Genomic DNA, 17,804 nt, shown 5'->3' with positions numbered 1-17,804 from the left:
CTAAACCCAGTAAACAAACAATAGGAAGATTTTTTTTTTTTAAGTAATTTAAATACAGCAATATCGATTGTTGACGTGGACGGGCGTTACAGGCCATATGTCTCAAAAAACGGAAGAAAAATGTGTTTGGTCCTCCGAGGAAATTCATCATCATCCTCCCCTCCCTCCTTCTCACTCTGTCTTCCCATCTGAATATTCTTATTAAAATACAAACAACACATGATTTATTATCAGTATTATTATTATTATTATTATTATTATTATTAGTCTTATTAGTCTTATTTTATTACTTCGTATTTACAATGGGGAATGTAGATTTTTTAAAGGAAACACGAATCAAAGCACACCAATTAAAAACAACACTATATGGTTTGAAGCTGGCACGTTTAAAAAATATATATATTTTAAGTGCCTGACATATATTAGAGTAAACAGATGTTATTGTTTGTGACAACTGGGCCGAGGCTCTTTAATAAAATACAGGCAACAACAACAACAAAAATCGAAAACAGTAATCGCATTGGTCCTTGGTGCTGTGGTTTTAACAGGGGGTGAAGTTTCTTAATTATCACGCCGTTTTTCTCTGTAGTATACTGTGACACCGGGACGTTATCGTAGTGCAGGAGAGGAGAGGTGCGGGGGCAAATCGGGGTGTTGTGGGGGAAATAGCAGCAGCTTTAGGGCAAAAGTGCACTGACGTGTGAAATTACAGCCCATGGTGCTACATATTGTACCAGAAGCTCCCTTCCCAAAAAAAGCAGAAACAATAAGAGGAATCGTCCTCAAACTTGTCCAGAGGGCATCTGGCCGCAACACGGAGCCCTGTGACATAAAGTCCACACACCCTTTAATAAACAGAGTATTATTAATATTATTGATGCTGTTATTATTCATGATGATGGTAATAATAATATTGATAATAATAATAATAATAATAATAACAAAAATAATAGTAATCTTTCAACAACAAATCCATCCAGAAAGGAGATTGTAATGTTATACATCACGTGATAACCTGAGTAAAAAAACTCATCAGTTCATATAAATCAATCTGAAACTGCAGCTAATTTAGCAAAACAGAAGTCACTTATACACAGATAAGTTAGTGTTGACCTTACGCTATACAAACCATCACAATGAGCACTTTCTAAATCTATGAATCTTCATTGATTGAGTGGTTGTGTTCCTTCTTCTTTTTGATTGAGTTCTACCGGAAGAGATTAAGAGAGCATAATACAGCTACAGTGTAGTTTTACCCCCGACCTTTGACCCGGCCAGCCCCAGCAGTACCAGCCTACCTGCCTGCTGCTGCTGCTGCTGCTGCTGCTGTTGCGCGAGCACAGCGGGCTGTGTAACCTACTGTGTGAGCGCCATCTACAGAGCGACGCTGCACACAGGCGGCGAGTGCATGATGATTATGATGATGATGATGATGATGGTGATGATGGTGATGATGATGGCCTACTGACTGACTCTCCCTCTGCAGGCGGCGAGCTCACCTTGTGCACATCATGTCTGACCACACACGGATAACTGCAGTCACGGTGGACAATAGGCACAGCAGCTTTTAGCACTGAGAATTGGTTTAGCATCATAATGCTGAACTCACAACGTGAAAAGACTTATTTGTTTGTTTAAGAACGCGTTCAATGTTGATTTAAGAACAGGAAGCGAGGAACATAATGCAACGAGGGGCTGCTGTAAAATCACAACACATTTTACAACACATACAAGAGAATGTATTTACACAAATGTAACATATGTGAATGGGCAACTATGGTTTAGTATTTGAGATTTCACCCAGATGCTTTAATTGGGTTACTGGGTCGACATTTTAAAGATGAGTTCAATGATAGTGTTATTTAAATTACAAGAAGAAAAATGTAGGATCTATATGGACTACGGTTTATTTAAATAAATATATTGTATTATGGCTCATCAGTATCACTTTAAACATAACTAAAGCCTTCCCGTGAGTCCCAGAGTCCCATCATGTGTTTATTTGGAGTCCTTCACATGGACACGTTTAAGGAGCTACGCTTTAAACAACATGCACAGTGCTTTACCTCTCTTCTACCTCCTGCCTTTAATTTCCTTAATTCTTCATCCCAAAGTCTCATCATTTCCCATTTCGTCTACCTCCCCTTCCTGGCTGTCGGATGCAGGGACCTCCTCATTTGAGCTGCAGTTTTTTTACGTGGGCGAATCACAAAGTGTTGGAATCTATTGCCTTTGTCTGACAAGTCATCCATCTCTATGCGAGGGGATCTGTGGGATGGAGGTAAAAAAAAAAAGAAGGGTGGTGGGGGGTGATCTGTGGGACTGCAGCTTTTAGAAACAGACACACAAGGAGAGGGGTTTCATTCTCAGCCCAAAGCTTCGCTCAGGCACAGCCCATTCCGGAGGAAAGGGGGACACACTGCTCTGTACTTCGCCGTGTCCATGTTGTTGTCATCTCCGCCCCTATCTGATTAAAGCACAGCCCGCCTGCCGTCAGAGGAGAAGGATTCTTTTTTTTAATTATCCGGCCGCAGAATTCCTGAGACGGGACTCGTGGAGACTCAGCAACTCTTCTTGGTTTCCTCATGATGCCCTGCAAACACAAACAGTGACCCGGATTTGAGTCAATGTTGCCGCGACCGGTGCCCTCTGCACACGCGTGGATCATGCTCCGCACCTGACCGCGAGACTTCTGAGTTTAGACTTGAGCAGGAGGAAAACTTAGCATCGCCACGAGAAGTTGTCCACCGCTGCGGACGCTTCGCACTCGGACTGTTGTTGTTCGGCACATCCTAAATCTTTTTTTTTTTTTTTTTTTTTTACCTCTTTGAAGCTACATCCTCGAGGCGAAACGGCGACCTCAGTCGATTACCTTTCTTTCCTTTGCTATCCAATGGATATTCACTGCAAAACGGACCCCTTCTCGGCGATGCACCGTGAGTATCTGAATTAGTTTCCACACAGCAACATTTATGTGTTGTGAGTTTCATTCCTGCACAAATGTGTTCGAAGATGTTTTCAAAGACAGAACACAACATGTTGAAGTTGCTTTATAACCTATAGGCCTATATATTTGTTCAATTGTATGTCTATTTGGCAGTTTTATTAATTTACTGAAGATGAACATATATTTAACATGTTAGTATCTTAAGTCATTTCCCCCAACATCTTAAAACATTGGCAACTTTTGGAAGATGGGTTATTTAAAAATAGATTAATTGACGCCTATTTAAAGTTTGGTAATAAATTATGGAATACAATTATGGAATATTTGGCGCAGAGGAAAGTGTTTTCAAACACATCTGACTCGTTTTAAGAGCACGTGGGTCACTAAAGAGTTTTTATTTGGTATGTGTTTTGTAAAGCTTTTTTTAGTTTAATCAAAATTGAAATGTGAGCCGGTTTGAGCTACATTTACTTTCAAGTGACATAGAAACTCCTCAATTTAAATACAAAGCTTTTATTACCTGTGAAATTACAGTTTCTTGTCTTTCAAAACAAGGGCACGCTGTGTGTAAATAGATATAAACGTGTCACTCACCTCTTACTCTGTAGGTGGTTAAGAATAAAACTAACGCAGTTGCTCTCTTCATTTTCTTCATGTTTTCTTCTCCATACGATAGGGGTAAAGAAGACCCGGGCTGTGTGAATTATTTATTCCTCCTCATTCGCACCATCCGCGTTTGTAATATGAGTTATCAAAGCTCATTTAAATTATTTACAGTAATTGTGCGAGGAAAATTATACAGGTTGAAACATAATATCAGCGACATGTGTTAGGCTGCAGGGAGGAGGTGCTCCTGGAAAATAGTGCCTATTGCCAATGTACAGGGAGAGAGGAGTTCTATTTGTGAGATATCAAAAGACCCAGTGAGGTATATTTTAGGTATTGGTATTTTAAATTTAGTTTGTTCTATTCAATATTGTGTGTAATATTTGCACGTAAATCTATTGAATTTGACTCTTAGACAAGTTCAGTTTCTACCATTAATATAATTATTATTGTATTATACATATCACTACTTTTACTTCTTATTATTATCATTATGATTATTATAGTTGTTGTTACTATTATTATTATTATTATTTATATGTAAAGATTTCATGTGCAAACAAAAACTATTGGCCCAAATTTAAATATGCACGCCTGTTTATTTGTATGTGTGTTTGTTTGCTTGTTTGTGTGTGTGCGCGCGCGTGTGTGTGTTATTTTAGATATATAGTGTATAATTTTGGCCAAAAAGAATAACTAAATGAAACCTCCCAGAAAATAAAAGAAACCCAAATGACTCCCGGTGAAGCGAGGCCGTGTCTTCCGCAGGTATGTAATGTTACGCTCCCCTGTGCTGCTGTTGTGTCCCACGCAGGGCACGGCGGCGTGAACCAGCTCGGCGGGGTGTTTGTGAACGGCAGACCCCTCCCGGACGTGGTGAGGCAGCGGATCGTGGAGCTGGCTCACCAGGGCGTCCGGCCCTGCGACATCTCCAGACAGCTACGGGTCAGTCACGGCTGTGTCAGCAAAATCCTCGGCAGGTAAAAGGGGGGATCCACTACCACCAGAGCCCGTGTGTGTCAAACATAAATCTTCTATATAGCTCGTATATGCGCACCAAGCTCTATTTCAGCCTCAGCCATCGGTTATATAGGCAGGTCATTTTTTCTTCTTCTTTTAGCTTTTTGATTTTTTTTTGCTTGAACACAGCAGTTCTGCGTCCGAGATTTTGTATCCATCACCTGCAGCCTTGCAAGAGAAAAGCATCATAATCATGAAATATATTTTCGGAGGAGAGTTTACAGCTATAAGCATTGGGGATGAAAAAATATCTGAGAGGAATGTGAGGCTGTATTCATATTATTTGAAACTGGAGGTGGTTAAGTGTATAAAGTATAGGTAACTTAAAAAAGTAAATATACACATATTGGAGTATACAAAAAAACACATGTCTACGGCCATTATAAACTCACATTTGAGTATCATAATCTTTTAGGATCAATAACATAAATACACACTTTACTTTCTTATATTTTCCATCAGTGTAAAAGCTACTGTAAACCTGAAAAATTAGGTCTACATCATTTTTTACTTCAGAGCACAAATGCTGTGAGATAATATTTTGAAATATATTTTTTTCAGCTATCAGAAGGCATTTCAGAGGTATTTCATTTCACACACACTGAATGTTTGTCACCAACATTTACCAATAGGTCATGGTGGCATGTCTTGCATGCTACTGTAAGTTCATGGGGACTAGAAATGAGGTCCAAACTGTGTTTTTACAGCTAAACTGTCCTTTGTTCTGTTTGTCTCACTGCTTATTTTGTGTGATTTTAATTACACTGCTTTTCGTTAAAAATCTGCTCTGTTCACCTTCCAGCTGACACTCAATTAGGCCCATAAACAGCACACTTCCATACCAATTATTACATTAAAGCCGCTATCATATTTGTAGGTATTTTTTGCCCTATGTAACCGAAGCTCGTCGGAGATATGTTTCCACACAAACGATATTGAAGCCACCTTTCTCATCAATTAGACCATATTGTTGAATTAAGGAGGGATCCATTCAGGAACGCTCACTCTGTCCCCATGCAGGTACTATGAAACCGGCAGTATTAAACCCGGAGTCATTGGTGGCTCCAAACCAAAGGTTGCAACTCCGAAAGTGGTGGATAAAATAGCTGACTATAAGCGACAGAATCCCACCATGTTCGCTTGGGAGATCAGGGACCGACTACTGGCTGAGGGCGTCTGCGACAACGACACTGTTCCTAGCGTTTCATCCATCAACAGGTAGGAAATTACAAATTGTGTTTCCATTAAAAAGCAAGCCCAAACGCGTAATTTCTCTTTGATATTATTTCCTAATGTTTGCATGCGAAAATGTTCCGAGTGAGCCAAAAAGGAAAAACGCAAGGAGGACTTTGGATAAATCAGCTCTGAAATGAGCAGGTCGCTATTTCATGTTTCATATGCGAGACTGGACCATATAGTGAGTCCCAGCCGAGTCCATCCGGGTGGTCTCTCAAGTGCAATTCAATCTCCGGTGCGGCCCCTCCACAACACAGGCAGCACGGGAGCCGAGGCATGGGGCCACGTAGGAGCACATCTGTCTCGATGAAAACCGATCGATAGCGCGTAACCAGATCCAGAGGCGGGAGGAAACACCCGACAGAGTCGTTCAATAGCGGACCACACTGCGACACAGGCGGCAGCAGCCTCTTTATTGACAACAACTGCTCCGTTTTCCAACACCGAGGTGAATGTGGAGCGACGACACATCACACGTTGGTTTATAGTGGATGGGCCATTCTAAATAATTCCGGTTTTAATTACACACTCTGCTGTATTAATATTAATTAGAATAACAAGTTTCATGAGTAGTATTACAGAACAAGTGGAAATGTATAGATCAATTCTCCTTCTGAAACAGTGGTGATCTATGGGTAGATGGATTATAAAGGAGTTTCTGCTGGAGCGGGGCGGCGTGGACTAAGTATCTCCAGACAGGGGACGCTGGTGAAGAGACCCAGTGCGCGTGTGCGAAGTGAAAAAGCCCCATAGTGCCTGAGAGTGGTGAACTTTGGTTAGGAGGCACTGTTCCATGAGAGCTGGCCATCGGCATTACCTTTTAATGAGCCGAAGAGAGTTTCATAACACATCAAGCTTAAATGCATAAAGATGGATGGATTAAATATATATTTTTTTAATATTTAAGAAGAGAGACAATTATTATGGAAATTGTGCTTTCAACAGGTCTTTTTGCGCCTTTCACCTGTCGTTCCTAAAACCCTAAAAAGATTTGCAGGCAAAGTTGAATGTGTTACAATTACAAAAACTGTCTGACATCTGCTTTGATGAGTTTGAGCTGTGTGCAACAGCACTATTAGGAGAAATGTTTTCCTTTGAAACTACGTTGGCCTGCACATTCATAATTAAAATATGTGACAATACGCAAAAGTGCATTTTACATTAATTCAAAACATACCAAGCAGCGGGTTTCGCTCCTGAATTATATTCCCCCAACATGTCTATTAGCATTGAAGAAAGGTTTATTTATATCTATTTTACATTAAAATAAAGTATTTAAACAATGTTGATCAAATCTAACCGTAACTCAAGGAATAGTAAACCATAATTTCCAGGCTATTTTTAAATGTTTACGGTTTTTCTTAGATTTTCACTGTTGGTGTTAAGGGAGGATTGGTAAAGATAAGCAGGAGGAAGAAAGTGAGGATGAGGAGCACACAGGCAGAAAGGGGGAGAGAAAGGCACAGTGGACCCCTGGTGGTCTCTGTGCTTAAGGGGCTGACCTCTGCTCTGTTGACGAAAGAGGATGTCCTGGCTTTAAACACATTTTTCCTGCATTAATTATTAAAGATTACACACAGGCTGGGTTGCACTTTGTTTGGTTGCCGCGGAGAGGAGTTTCCACCCGCTGCAACAGAGTGGATATACCCATAAGTTCCTAAGCGGCTTTCAATCATATTTATCCACATTTCAATCTTTCCTTTTCTTCTTTTTTTATTACAACACCCAAACACCAAAGTCGTTTAATTCACCCATCCACATTGCTTATTCAATATCAACAACATAGACTTGAAACAAAGCCCTTGAATTTATGAGGCTCCCTTGAGTCATGAGGTCAGATAACTGTTGTGGTGGAGATGTTAGAAATTCAAATAAAATATTGATGTGTGTTTTCTGGAGGAGGCATGCATGCCTTTGTTGCCCTGCCTGAAGGAGAGTGTGGAGGACACATGAGATAGTGAGGGGAATGAAAAGAGTCTGATGTACATGTTTGCCCCCGAGGATGTTAACCCCTTAGCTGCCTGATTCAGAATTGATAGCTCATTGCTGGATGCTGCATGTACATGTGAACGTCGCTCGCCTCATCTGCAGTCTATAAAAGTCTGTTTTTGTCACACCTCTCGAGTGAGAGGGCTTCCATGTGGGATTTCTGTCAGTGCACAATGCTGCCTGTGATTCAATGATCTTGCGTTCGTCTGTCAATCAAAAGATTACCGTAGTCATGGTTTAATGTAATGCGATCATGTCCCATAAGAGCTAAAGCTGAGCTTGTGTAAATCCCACTACTTTACAACAGTACTCACTTTTAAAAATGCAAAATTATCTCCTGAAGCCTCAAATTTAGTTTAGTTTTTTTAAATGTCGGTGAGGTTTAAATAATGAATGCACCATAGATTAAAATACTTTGGATGTTGCAGTGGTCTCGGGCTGGGCCAATAAGACACTATTGCTTTCCTGTCACATATAATTTATAGATCACCATTTGCATTTGCTGTTCCTCTCAACCATTTGTCGTCAACTTCTCTATCCGGGAGTCCCAATCAATAGACTCTGATCCCCAGTGAGCCTGGAGGATTCCTGTGTGCTACACTGAGCAGAAAAAAGACCCAAAACTACAACAGACACCAGAGAGGTGACAGAGAAACCAGGAGGGAGTGGGGTGAAGAAATTAAATGGAGAAGAGTAAAGACAGAAAGGAGGAAAGAGAGAGATGAGGGGTTTGAAAGACAAGAATTGTAAGTACAGTAAAACGGAGAGGACATCGGACAGTAGAAATGATAAATGAGTTTGAGAGAGAGAGAACAGTGAAAGATCAGGTCTGAACGATGGAGAGAGAGAGGGGAAAGCGAGGAGAAAAGAGGGAGCGGGGAGCAGGAGAGGGAGATTATTAGAGTTGGTCAGGTAGAGCCAGTGAAGCTGATCATTGAGGTGAATTGATGTGATTTCATGCTTTGTTTGCAAGATCATTCAGACCAAAGTGCAATGAAGACTTTCCCGCCACTTCACATCTTACTGGTATGGGGACTTTATCATATTTCTAACCTCAGAATCCAGCTAGATTGAATCCACAATCTCAGGGGGCAGCCCCCATTCAGCCTCACACAGGAGAGGAGAGATTGCCCCTAAAGCCCTGAGATTGGCTATTTGTGACAGGGGCCTGAATATGAGGATACAAGCGCCCCAAACGATGGTGCACTTGTACATGCACGGGCGTAAATTGACGTGATGTGCCGTGTTTGAGTGTCCCAGGGTGGCCGGGCGAGTGTGAAAATCTCCATGCTCTGGAAGCAGTATTGATTGATCCGTGTCTGTTGTTCACTTTCCCAGGATTATCCGCACCAAAGTCCAGCAGCAATTCAACCCGTCCCCCGACGGATCTGTCACGACTCTATCCCCGCCCGGCCACACTATAGGTAAGCGTGAATGAATCCAAGCACAGATTACAGCACAGTCAAATGAGCCAATCAGGGATTTTTACATAGACATGCACCGGAATATAAACACACAAACGAGACACACGCGTACAGAACACTAACTCAGCTTTCTCCGTCAGTGCCCAGCACGGCCTCGCCCCCTGTGACCAGCGCCTCCAACGATCCCGTAGGATCCTACTCCATCAATGGCATTCTGGGTATCTCCCGCTCCAACGGCGAGAAGAGGAAACGAGACGATGGTAAGGGAGACACATAAAATGCCTTTGTTTTCCATCCTTTTAATTCTCCCCATCACTCGTCTCCTACTTTTTTTTCTTCTTCCTGTGTGTGAAGAAGATGGCATTTATGACAGCGCTGCAGCCGAGTGTGTTTCTGTGTGCTGTCTCCAGTGACTTGTTATGTTGTATATCAGACGAGTGCGAGTGTTGAGAGAGTGTTGTGATTCACTCAGCTTTTTGTTGCCCTGCGTTTTACCATAGGCCTACAGAGCTGCATCTCAATTTTATACCATGCTCAGACGTGCTGTAGATATCCCATATAGCTGTCATACTACTCTAGTCCCCCTGGGCATCGATTGGATCTCGGCCTTGATACTATCAGTTAAATACTAGTATTTTATTTATTCTGCATTATAAGGATACATTCTTTACTCAAATATATTGTATTCTGATTAACAGTAGAATATAAATGATAAAGTATTTTGTGTAAGACAGTATACTAGTGTATACGGCAAGAAATTAGCCCTAGATATGCTTCAAGATTAAGTGGAAGCTTATCCGGTCCAAGCCAGAATGTCTCATTCCTCGGCAAGAGAGTGGACACACAATGCCTGAGGGCTAATAGATTATCGGTTTTGCAAACAATTGGCTTTTTTAATGCCTATGAATTAACATGTCCCCGGTGGAGGCCTGAACAGGTGTAGGAACAGACCGGTGGAGGCAGGGAGGGGGCTGCGCGTGTGCCTGTTTGTGTGTGTGTGTTTGTGTGTGCGTGTGTGTGTGTGTGTGTGTGTGTGTGTGCACATGTGTGATTCTGTGGTGCGGCTTTGAGGTGGTTGACAGGATGAAATGGTTGAAAATGATCTCAAAGAATTAATCCAATATGGCCACTTCCTTCTCTTATGTTTCCATCTCTTTAGTTCTCTGGACTGGCAGCCACATGGATGGAAGAAAAATAGGACATTGTAAGTTGAAATTAGACCTTCTCTTTTGCTTTGATCAATCCGATCACAATATTTTCCTCTCAATTACTGTGTTTGCTCTTCAGGGTTTCGAGTTTGTGGGGGCGAGACGGGGAAGATTGTTTCTATAAATAAACTTCTGAGATATTAAAATGAGTTATGCCAAAGTGGCTGCGGAAAATCTGAATTTCCATTTAATGGCATGCAGGTCAATATACAGAAATGCACAGTGTTGCTAATGTAGATTGTATATCAGTTAAAGATAACTGTGGTTTTTCAAACAACAAGATGCAGTTTATTGTAAACTTATTTTTTATAATTCTAAAATTAGCCTTTCAGATTATTTTGAACTATTTTGACAAGAGACCCACTTGTGATTAATTACTCAGTCATTTTTAATCATCTACATTTAATAAAAATAATTGCTGCATTGTTGTTATTTTAGAAAATTAAGCTGCAGGCAAACCACGTTCCATGAGCTAAGACGCTACTTCACATCAGAAAGTTACCTGCTGCAATGTTACCTCGCCAAATTAATCAAATTAAATAATCAAATTAAATATATAAATGAGTAAATACATAAGTGAGTAAATGAATACATTAAAACAAGGGAAGATACAGTGCAAGATTTACTATGTTCTACAAATGTGTTGCATGTCTGTAAATTTAACCAATCAAAAATTTGAAGCGTATACATTGTGACACTTTGACCACAGTGAAGAAGCAACGCATTGCACAGTTCTTGTTCTTGTCCTGCTGGTGTTGTGATGATGGTGTGTGTGGATGAAGTCAGCGGTTGCCCTTTGAGGAAGAAAAAGGTCCCCATTACTGGAGGGCGGTAGAGATAATGTAGTGTGAAACACCTTATGTACACCGGGTCCTCGTAAGACGAGCTTCAGGGACATAGGTGCCATAAGAGCCATTAATCTGTCCTCGTCATGTGTTATTGCAAATTAAAAGTAGCATGTAACATTGGACGGCTTTGAGTGAATATGGGGGAGGTACAAGAGAGATGGAAGAGCAGGGGGGGGGGAGTAGTTTTATAAGGGAGGAAATAAGGAGACTATATTGGCCTCAATGAGAGTTGAGCAAGATTTTTTATTTTTTTATTTGTGCATGCATTCATATACAGTGTACACACCTGTGCACGGAAGTGTGCGTCTGTTTGTAACTCTGGCTTCACTTGCTTCTCGCACTGTGAACATAGTGACATTTAAAAGAATTTGCAATTCTGCAAAGAAAAGCTATTAATTCACAAATTAACATCTCGCCTCTCCCTCCCTCCCCCTCCCTCTATCTTGGATGTGCAAGCTATCGAAAAGACAAAAGAAATAGCCTTAAGGGGGAAAAGAGAGAGTCTCAGCCCTATCTGTGGAGAGATTGGTTTGCATGTCTGCAAGCAGCGATACCAATTATGCCAGTGCAGGGAGAATGTGTCTCAATGTGCCCCCTCCTTTGCCCCCTCCTGTGCCCCCCCCTCTCTCCTTCTACCACCATCACCACCATCTCACCCACGACTCTATCCATAGCCAGATTTATTTGTGTATCTCATTACAGGAAATGGAATGTTGTTCTTGCCAAATACATTAATAGTAAAGTGGGTAAATTAACCTGTTGTACAGCATGCTCTCACTCAGTCACTGAAACCTATGGTGGAAGTGGAAGCCGAGAAAAGGCAGAGAGGATTGGGTGACAACTGCTGTCCGCTTGTCAAAAAAATGTGCCTTAAAGAAGTTTCGAGAAGATGATTTCTAACTAATTATCATGTGAGACACCTGCTCCGATTCATTGTCTTTTTTAAAGGAAACGTTTTTTTATAGCGCTGCAGCTTTATGCACTCTGATATTCTTGAATGAAGAGTGTCTTACAAATATAATGCATTATTATTATTATTATTATTATTACATTCATTGTGTTGCTCGTCTTTGCGCACAATGACAGGTTACTGCTGACCTTGCTGCTGTATGCTGTGCGCAGGTTGATGTGACCTCACTGGAGGTTTGTCTGCGTCCCGGATGGAGCCCAGTGGAGCTCCGGGGAGGACAGGCGTTAGGGAGCTACAGTGATAAATTAGATGGAGAAACCAAAGGTCATAACTTGTGATCGTAGCGTGGGTGTGGGATGAGTGTAGAAGGAGGAGCTGATGAGTGTGTGTGAGCGGGGAGAAAAAAATATGGCATAGCAGGCTGTTCAGTCATGACATGAAAGAACGATCGCACGCAGCAGCCAGAGTCATATCCACCTTGTTCAATAGCTCGGGGGGAAATGAATACAGTTGCTGCTTTGATTTGTTCAGATTTGATATTTGGCCCTTTTGTAGATTGTCCCGTGTATATCTTTTAACACACATGACCCATTTGTGGAGTTTAAATCAGTTAGTATATGGATTTGAACCTGGGCCTACACTGGTTGGCTAGTCAAGCCAGTCCATGACAATGAGTCAATAGAGGATCACTTTAGAAAATAAATGCATCCAGAGCGAGGCAGAAATAAATGGAATCATGAGCACCATGATGGCTCTGATGGGGTGAGTGTGAGAGAGAAAAGCCCAGGTTTGAGAGGGGCCACAGAGCGTAACATAGAGACAAGAAGCTGTTAGGGCCCCGACGGTAGAGGAGGACACAAAAGGGTACACATTGCATTTATCCCCCTCCTCCTTCTCTGCTCCATCTCTTAGTCTCGCGAGTTTGTATTCAGCAACATGGCTGCGTGAGACCGCGCGTATAGTTGTAAACGATATACACTGAGATCCGTCCGAAAAAAATATAAGGAGAGTATATTCACTCAATGGAGGGGAATCATGTCAGAGAAAAGTCAATTACGGGCAGCGATGCCGAGAATTAATGGAGCGGTGCATTACTCAGCTTGAGGAGGGAGAAAAGGCAAGAGAAAAGAGGAGATACGTTAATTGCATTTCCACAAATACTTGCCACACAGGGTGGCAACTCTAAACGGCAGAGTGGTCCAGAGGAGGGTAGAGATGTAAGCAGAGGAGGACAAAGAAAAACAAGAGAGGGCGATGGCACAAATATCCTTATATTATGTCACTTTTGTTCTAAAGTACTTGTTCGTTTATTTAAACAATAGAGGAAATGGTATTTAAATTGATTCTAATGCAAGTAGTTATTTTGCATTAATGTAATACTTTTTTCTAGTTTGCGGTGCAGCAATTTATATTATTATTTCTGGTTTAAAGACTCATTCCAAGAATATATTCTCACAGCACTGGCATATTTTGATTTGATAAAAAACCGTTTTTTTTCACTCAGTGAGCAAACATAACTTATGTTTCATTTGGCAGACAGTATTGTCCACATTGACTCCAGAGATCATTGTCTTTCTCAAGGACACTTTGACATGTGGACAGGAGTCCAACTCTTTTGACCAGAACATCTTATTAATCACAAACCGTTTCCAAATAGTCCTATAAGTGTAGTCCTATGTATTTATGATAAACTTACTATTTTTGCCTTGGATCTGAGAATTTTAAATGAAAGTAAACAAAACAACTAGACTGCTTCAGAATATTATCGACGCTGACTCCACGTTGGCAGTGAGTGCAAATATCAAATAAGCATCACTGTGCCTGCTGACAGTCAGTACACTGGTTGGTGTTGCTAAATCGAATTAATAAAGCTCTTAAACACGCCACAACATAACAGGATCTTAACAGCCATGGCAGTGTTGCTGCCTCTCTCCTCTCGCTCCCCCACCCCACCCACCTCGCTCCTTTCCGCTTCAGAGGTTTCATAAATATAGCTAGCTTACAGGGAAGGCGTGTTCACCCTCTGGGTGTACCATTTCGTTGGCGCTCTCTTCTTTTTTTTTTCAAGTACAACTGCATATTTTAATTTTTTTACATCAACAAATGAGCCACAATTTGCGATAGCATCATTTCACCTATCTGCAGAAGACTCGCTGTCTCCGATCTCGGAAACCCTGTGTCATTGATTTACGGAGAGCGCAGAGCGATGTGGAGGAATTAATTTGCCTTTCAAACAAGCCACCACCTCTAATCTCTGCTGAGTTATCTTATCAGAGGGACAGGGGAGATGAAAGGAGGACATAAAGTGCCACAGAGCCACCACAGGACATTAACACAAAGCAAAACAGAACAGCTTTTGATACCATTGTGGTCCGCCTCACAGTCGCTACTGTCATTGGTCGCTGTGAGTGTTTGTACAAATGGCTGTAAGAGTAGGAGTGTAAATATTAGGGTGAAAAACAATATATGTTGGTCACAGTATCGTTAACCCTTGTGTTGCCTTCGGTTCAATTTGACCCGATTCAATGTTTCACCCTCCTGTCGCCTTCGGGTCAATATGACCCGATTCAATGTTTAACCCTCCTGTTACCTTTATATTTACTAACATATTTTACCCTTGAGGTCAATATGACCCCAGCTATTAAAATCTCTAGAAAATTATTAGAATTAATATTGTTTTCCAAGTTTAAGTGTGAGGTACTTTATGTTTGTTTGTTGACTCCCGAAAGAACACCGACATTAAACATTGACCCTAACCCAAATTGACCCGAAGGCGACAGGAGGGTTAAATATTGAATCGGGTCAAAATGACCCGATGGCAACACAAGGGTTAAGGAAGAATAGTTGCAGTTTCATGTCCATTGGTTGACTTTGTCTTGAAGTTTTATACAAATTCCACTTATTAAAATGTTTGAATTCATCTTTATGAAATATATATAACGTAGACACAACGAGGTCCAACAACACTGGTCTATTTAAGCCGATCACAGAAAGTGCATTGCTTTCGGCTTGATGTGTGACTGACCGTGACCGTGTTTACATGCATTCGAATAACTGGCTTAGTCGGACTGAAATCGAATTATCCGTTTCATGTAAACACCTTTGTTCGACTATGTGCGGTCCGACTACGATCCGATTAACACCCCTGGATAACTCGATCCGATCCGGTTGATAATTCGACTATCGCGGCATGTAACGGTGAATTGGATTAGGAACTGGATTTTGCGTCTTTGCGCATGCTTGAGATCCCGCCGCCCTCCTCCCTCCTCCCTCCCATGTCGTGACCCGGAAGTCGAAAGAGTCGAAAGAGACGATAATGTCACTATTAACATCATGCAAGAATAGTAGAGGGATGTAGCTTTGCCTTGCTCTCTGTTCGCCATCTTTCTCGAAATGTTGATGTTGTTGTTGTTGGTGGTGAAGCGGTCAAGCGGAAATGGCTGTATCACCACGAGTTGTAATGAAAACAGCGCCGCCTATCGTATCGGATATGACATGCTTTCGGCCAATGATTCGAATTACTCACTGCCATGTATATTGGGATAATAGCAGATGACCCAAAAGATAGCATAGTCCGACTAAAGCAAGATTCGAATTATACCATCATGTAAACGCACTGAGTGTCACCGAGTCTTGTTTTTATCTTGGCTTGTCTCTTCACACTTTGGTGTTAAAACGCAGAGAGGCAGTCAGCTGGTGCTGTGGGAGTGATAAGAGAATACCTGCTGAGACACCCAAAGGGGTTGAAGAAACACTGAGAGAATGAAGCCAGCCAATGAGACACACACACACACATGATCTGACAGTCGGCTTCACACTCCACTTGACACGCTGACTGTCAAAGGATGAATCTGATTTATTGCAGCTATTTTATGATGTATGTCAAACATGAACTTCGAATGGCGAAGTCTGAAAATAATTGATTTAGTGTTATTTCCATTAAAAGGCCAAATCAATATTTCTTTGACCACATACATTTTAAATATATTCACAGTCAAAAATTAAAATTATGTCTTAGCTAAACATGACTTAAAATCAGGCCTGTTACACTCAACCATTTCTAAACAGTTTCTGGTGTAAACAAACCTTTAACAACATCCCACAGTGTGCTAATATAGATGTAGTTGTTATTTACTGTCAGTCCTTGTGTTAAAATTCCTCTTAATCAATTAACATGTTTGGCAATTGGGTTTTTAAATGAGCTTTTGAGACCTTGATTTACGTTTGGATAACAGAAAGTGCACCAAAAAGTGTCCTTGTGATGGGAATCTGGCTTTTTAAAGCCAGTTCAGAAGGCTTTATTTAGTGTGTATGTATGTGTGTGTGTGTGTGTGTGTATGTGTGTGTATGCTCCTCCATCGTGAATGACAAACACTCGAGCTATTGATTGAGCAGGCCTCTTTTCTCCGACCAACTGATACGAGGCAATTAATGACCCTATTTTCAACGGTGCCACAGACAACAATTGAGTTTCATACAGCAACACTAATGATGCAACCTCAACCCTTCACCCAAGGGAGCCTTTTGAAGAAAAAAAGAAAAGGAAAGCCTGCTAAAATATTTGGTTCACGGATGGTCGGAGAAACACAGGAGGAGGAAAAGAAACTGATTCCTTCATAAATGTTACACAAAGCTAAAGTCAATATATTTTAGCAGAGAAACACACATATACACACCTTTCCAACTTCACGTACACACACCTCTATTCCATTCTCTTCATGGATCTATTTCTTGGTGCGAGTCGGGTTCATCCTCTGGCCTCAGACATTGAAAAAAGGTCAAGCAGCCGAGCAGAATGGCAATAACGCCCCTGAAATGGTACCATCAGTGGAACATGATTGATCAATTGAATTCCATAACACAGAAAAATGTGGGATTAAGTAGAGTATTATACGCACAATGAGTTGAGGCATGATGTTCATTCCAAGTTCATTTCGCCTCCCTCCTCTGCTGGCGGATCAGGCAATCAATAGCGGCCTTGCATATCATATATCACCGCTGGCTCGCCCAGGAGAGAACATAATCTGCTGCAAATTTAGAATGACAGATTTGTATGGGAGCTAAAGCCCTCATCCGCTGTTGGCGGCGGGAAGAAGGGAGTAGGGGAGGGTGGCGGGAGGCAGGCAGTGGAGTGGAGGTTCCTGGGATGCTGGCTGGAGGTTTTAGCTGCAGATTTCTTTTTTCTTTCAGTGTTCAGGACTTGATGAGTGAGCAGAGGGAGAGCTGCATGCGGCAGCGGCGGGCTCCCAAGCCCAGTTGATAGGGTCAGAGATCGGAAGAACGAGGGAAGCATCGGCTCATTTGTTTATATAGAGTGTGACCGAGTGAGGAAATGCATACGCTTGCCCCCGACGCCCCGTCCTTATTCGGCCCTGAGTGCCGTCCCCACTCCATTCTGTTTTCCAGAAGACAGGCAATATGTGGGGGATGGAGGGAGAGACAGAGAGAGGGAAGGGTAATATGTTCAGGAGGAAATAGTACAGTTAAATAATGGCCCTCCATTTCCTCGCTGGCAGAATGAGAAGCTCTGTGTGTAATCGCCAGCCCTACTTTCTCCTCCTGAAATACACGCTCTCCCTTACAAGTATATATTTGCACTGAAGGTAATCCATCAAT

At 41.7% G+C, this 17,804-nt stretch overlaps 1 protein-coding gene across 6 annotated transcripts in view; it reads left to right on the top strand.

The window, feature by feature from the left end:
- Positions 1-2,878: 2,878 nt before the first annotated feature.
- pax2a (paired box 2a) overlaps positions 2,879-17,804 on the top strand; it is a 31,154-nt gene continuing 16,228 nt past the window's right edge. Inside the window, exons 1-6 of one of the 6 annotated variants that reach the window (XM_056435362.1) lie at positions 2,879-2,936; positions 3,399-3,401; positions 4,368-4,533; positions 5,594-5,791; positions 9,137-9,222; positions 9,363-9,482. In XM_056435362.1, the coding sequence (XP_056291337.1) occupies positions 2,894-2,936; positions 3,399-3,401; positions 4,368-4,533; positions 5,594-5,791; positions 9,137-9,222; positions 9,363-9,482 (616 nt within the window). In that variant the 5' untranslated portion in view covers positions 2,879-2,893. Of the gene's footprint in view, positions 2,937-3,398; positions 3,402-4,355; positions 4,534-5,593; positions 5,792-9,136; positions 9,223-9,362; positions 9,483-10,381; positions 10,427-17,804 lie in introns of all 6 variants that reach the window. The other 5 variants (XM_056435360.1, XM_056435358.1, XM_056435357.1 and 2 more) reach the window with 5 other exon arrangements.

This window comes from Pseudoliparis swirei, chromosome 17 (assembly GCF_029220125.1).
Source record: "Pseudoliparis swirei isolate HS2019 ecotype Mariana Trench chromosome 17, NWPU_hadal_v1, whole genome shotgun sequence".
NCBI lineage: Eukaryota > Metazoa > Chordata > Actinopteri > Perciformes > Liparidae > Pseudoliparis > Pseudoliparis swirei.
The sequence above is the reverse complement of the archived record's forward strand: the minus strand, read 5'-3'. Positions and strand labels throughout refer to the sequence as shown.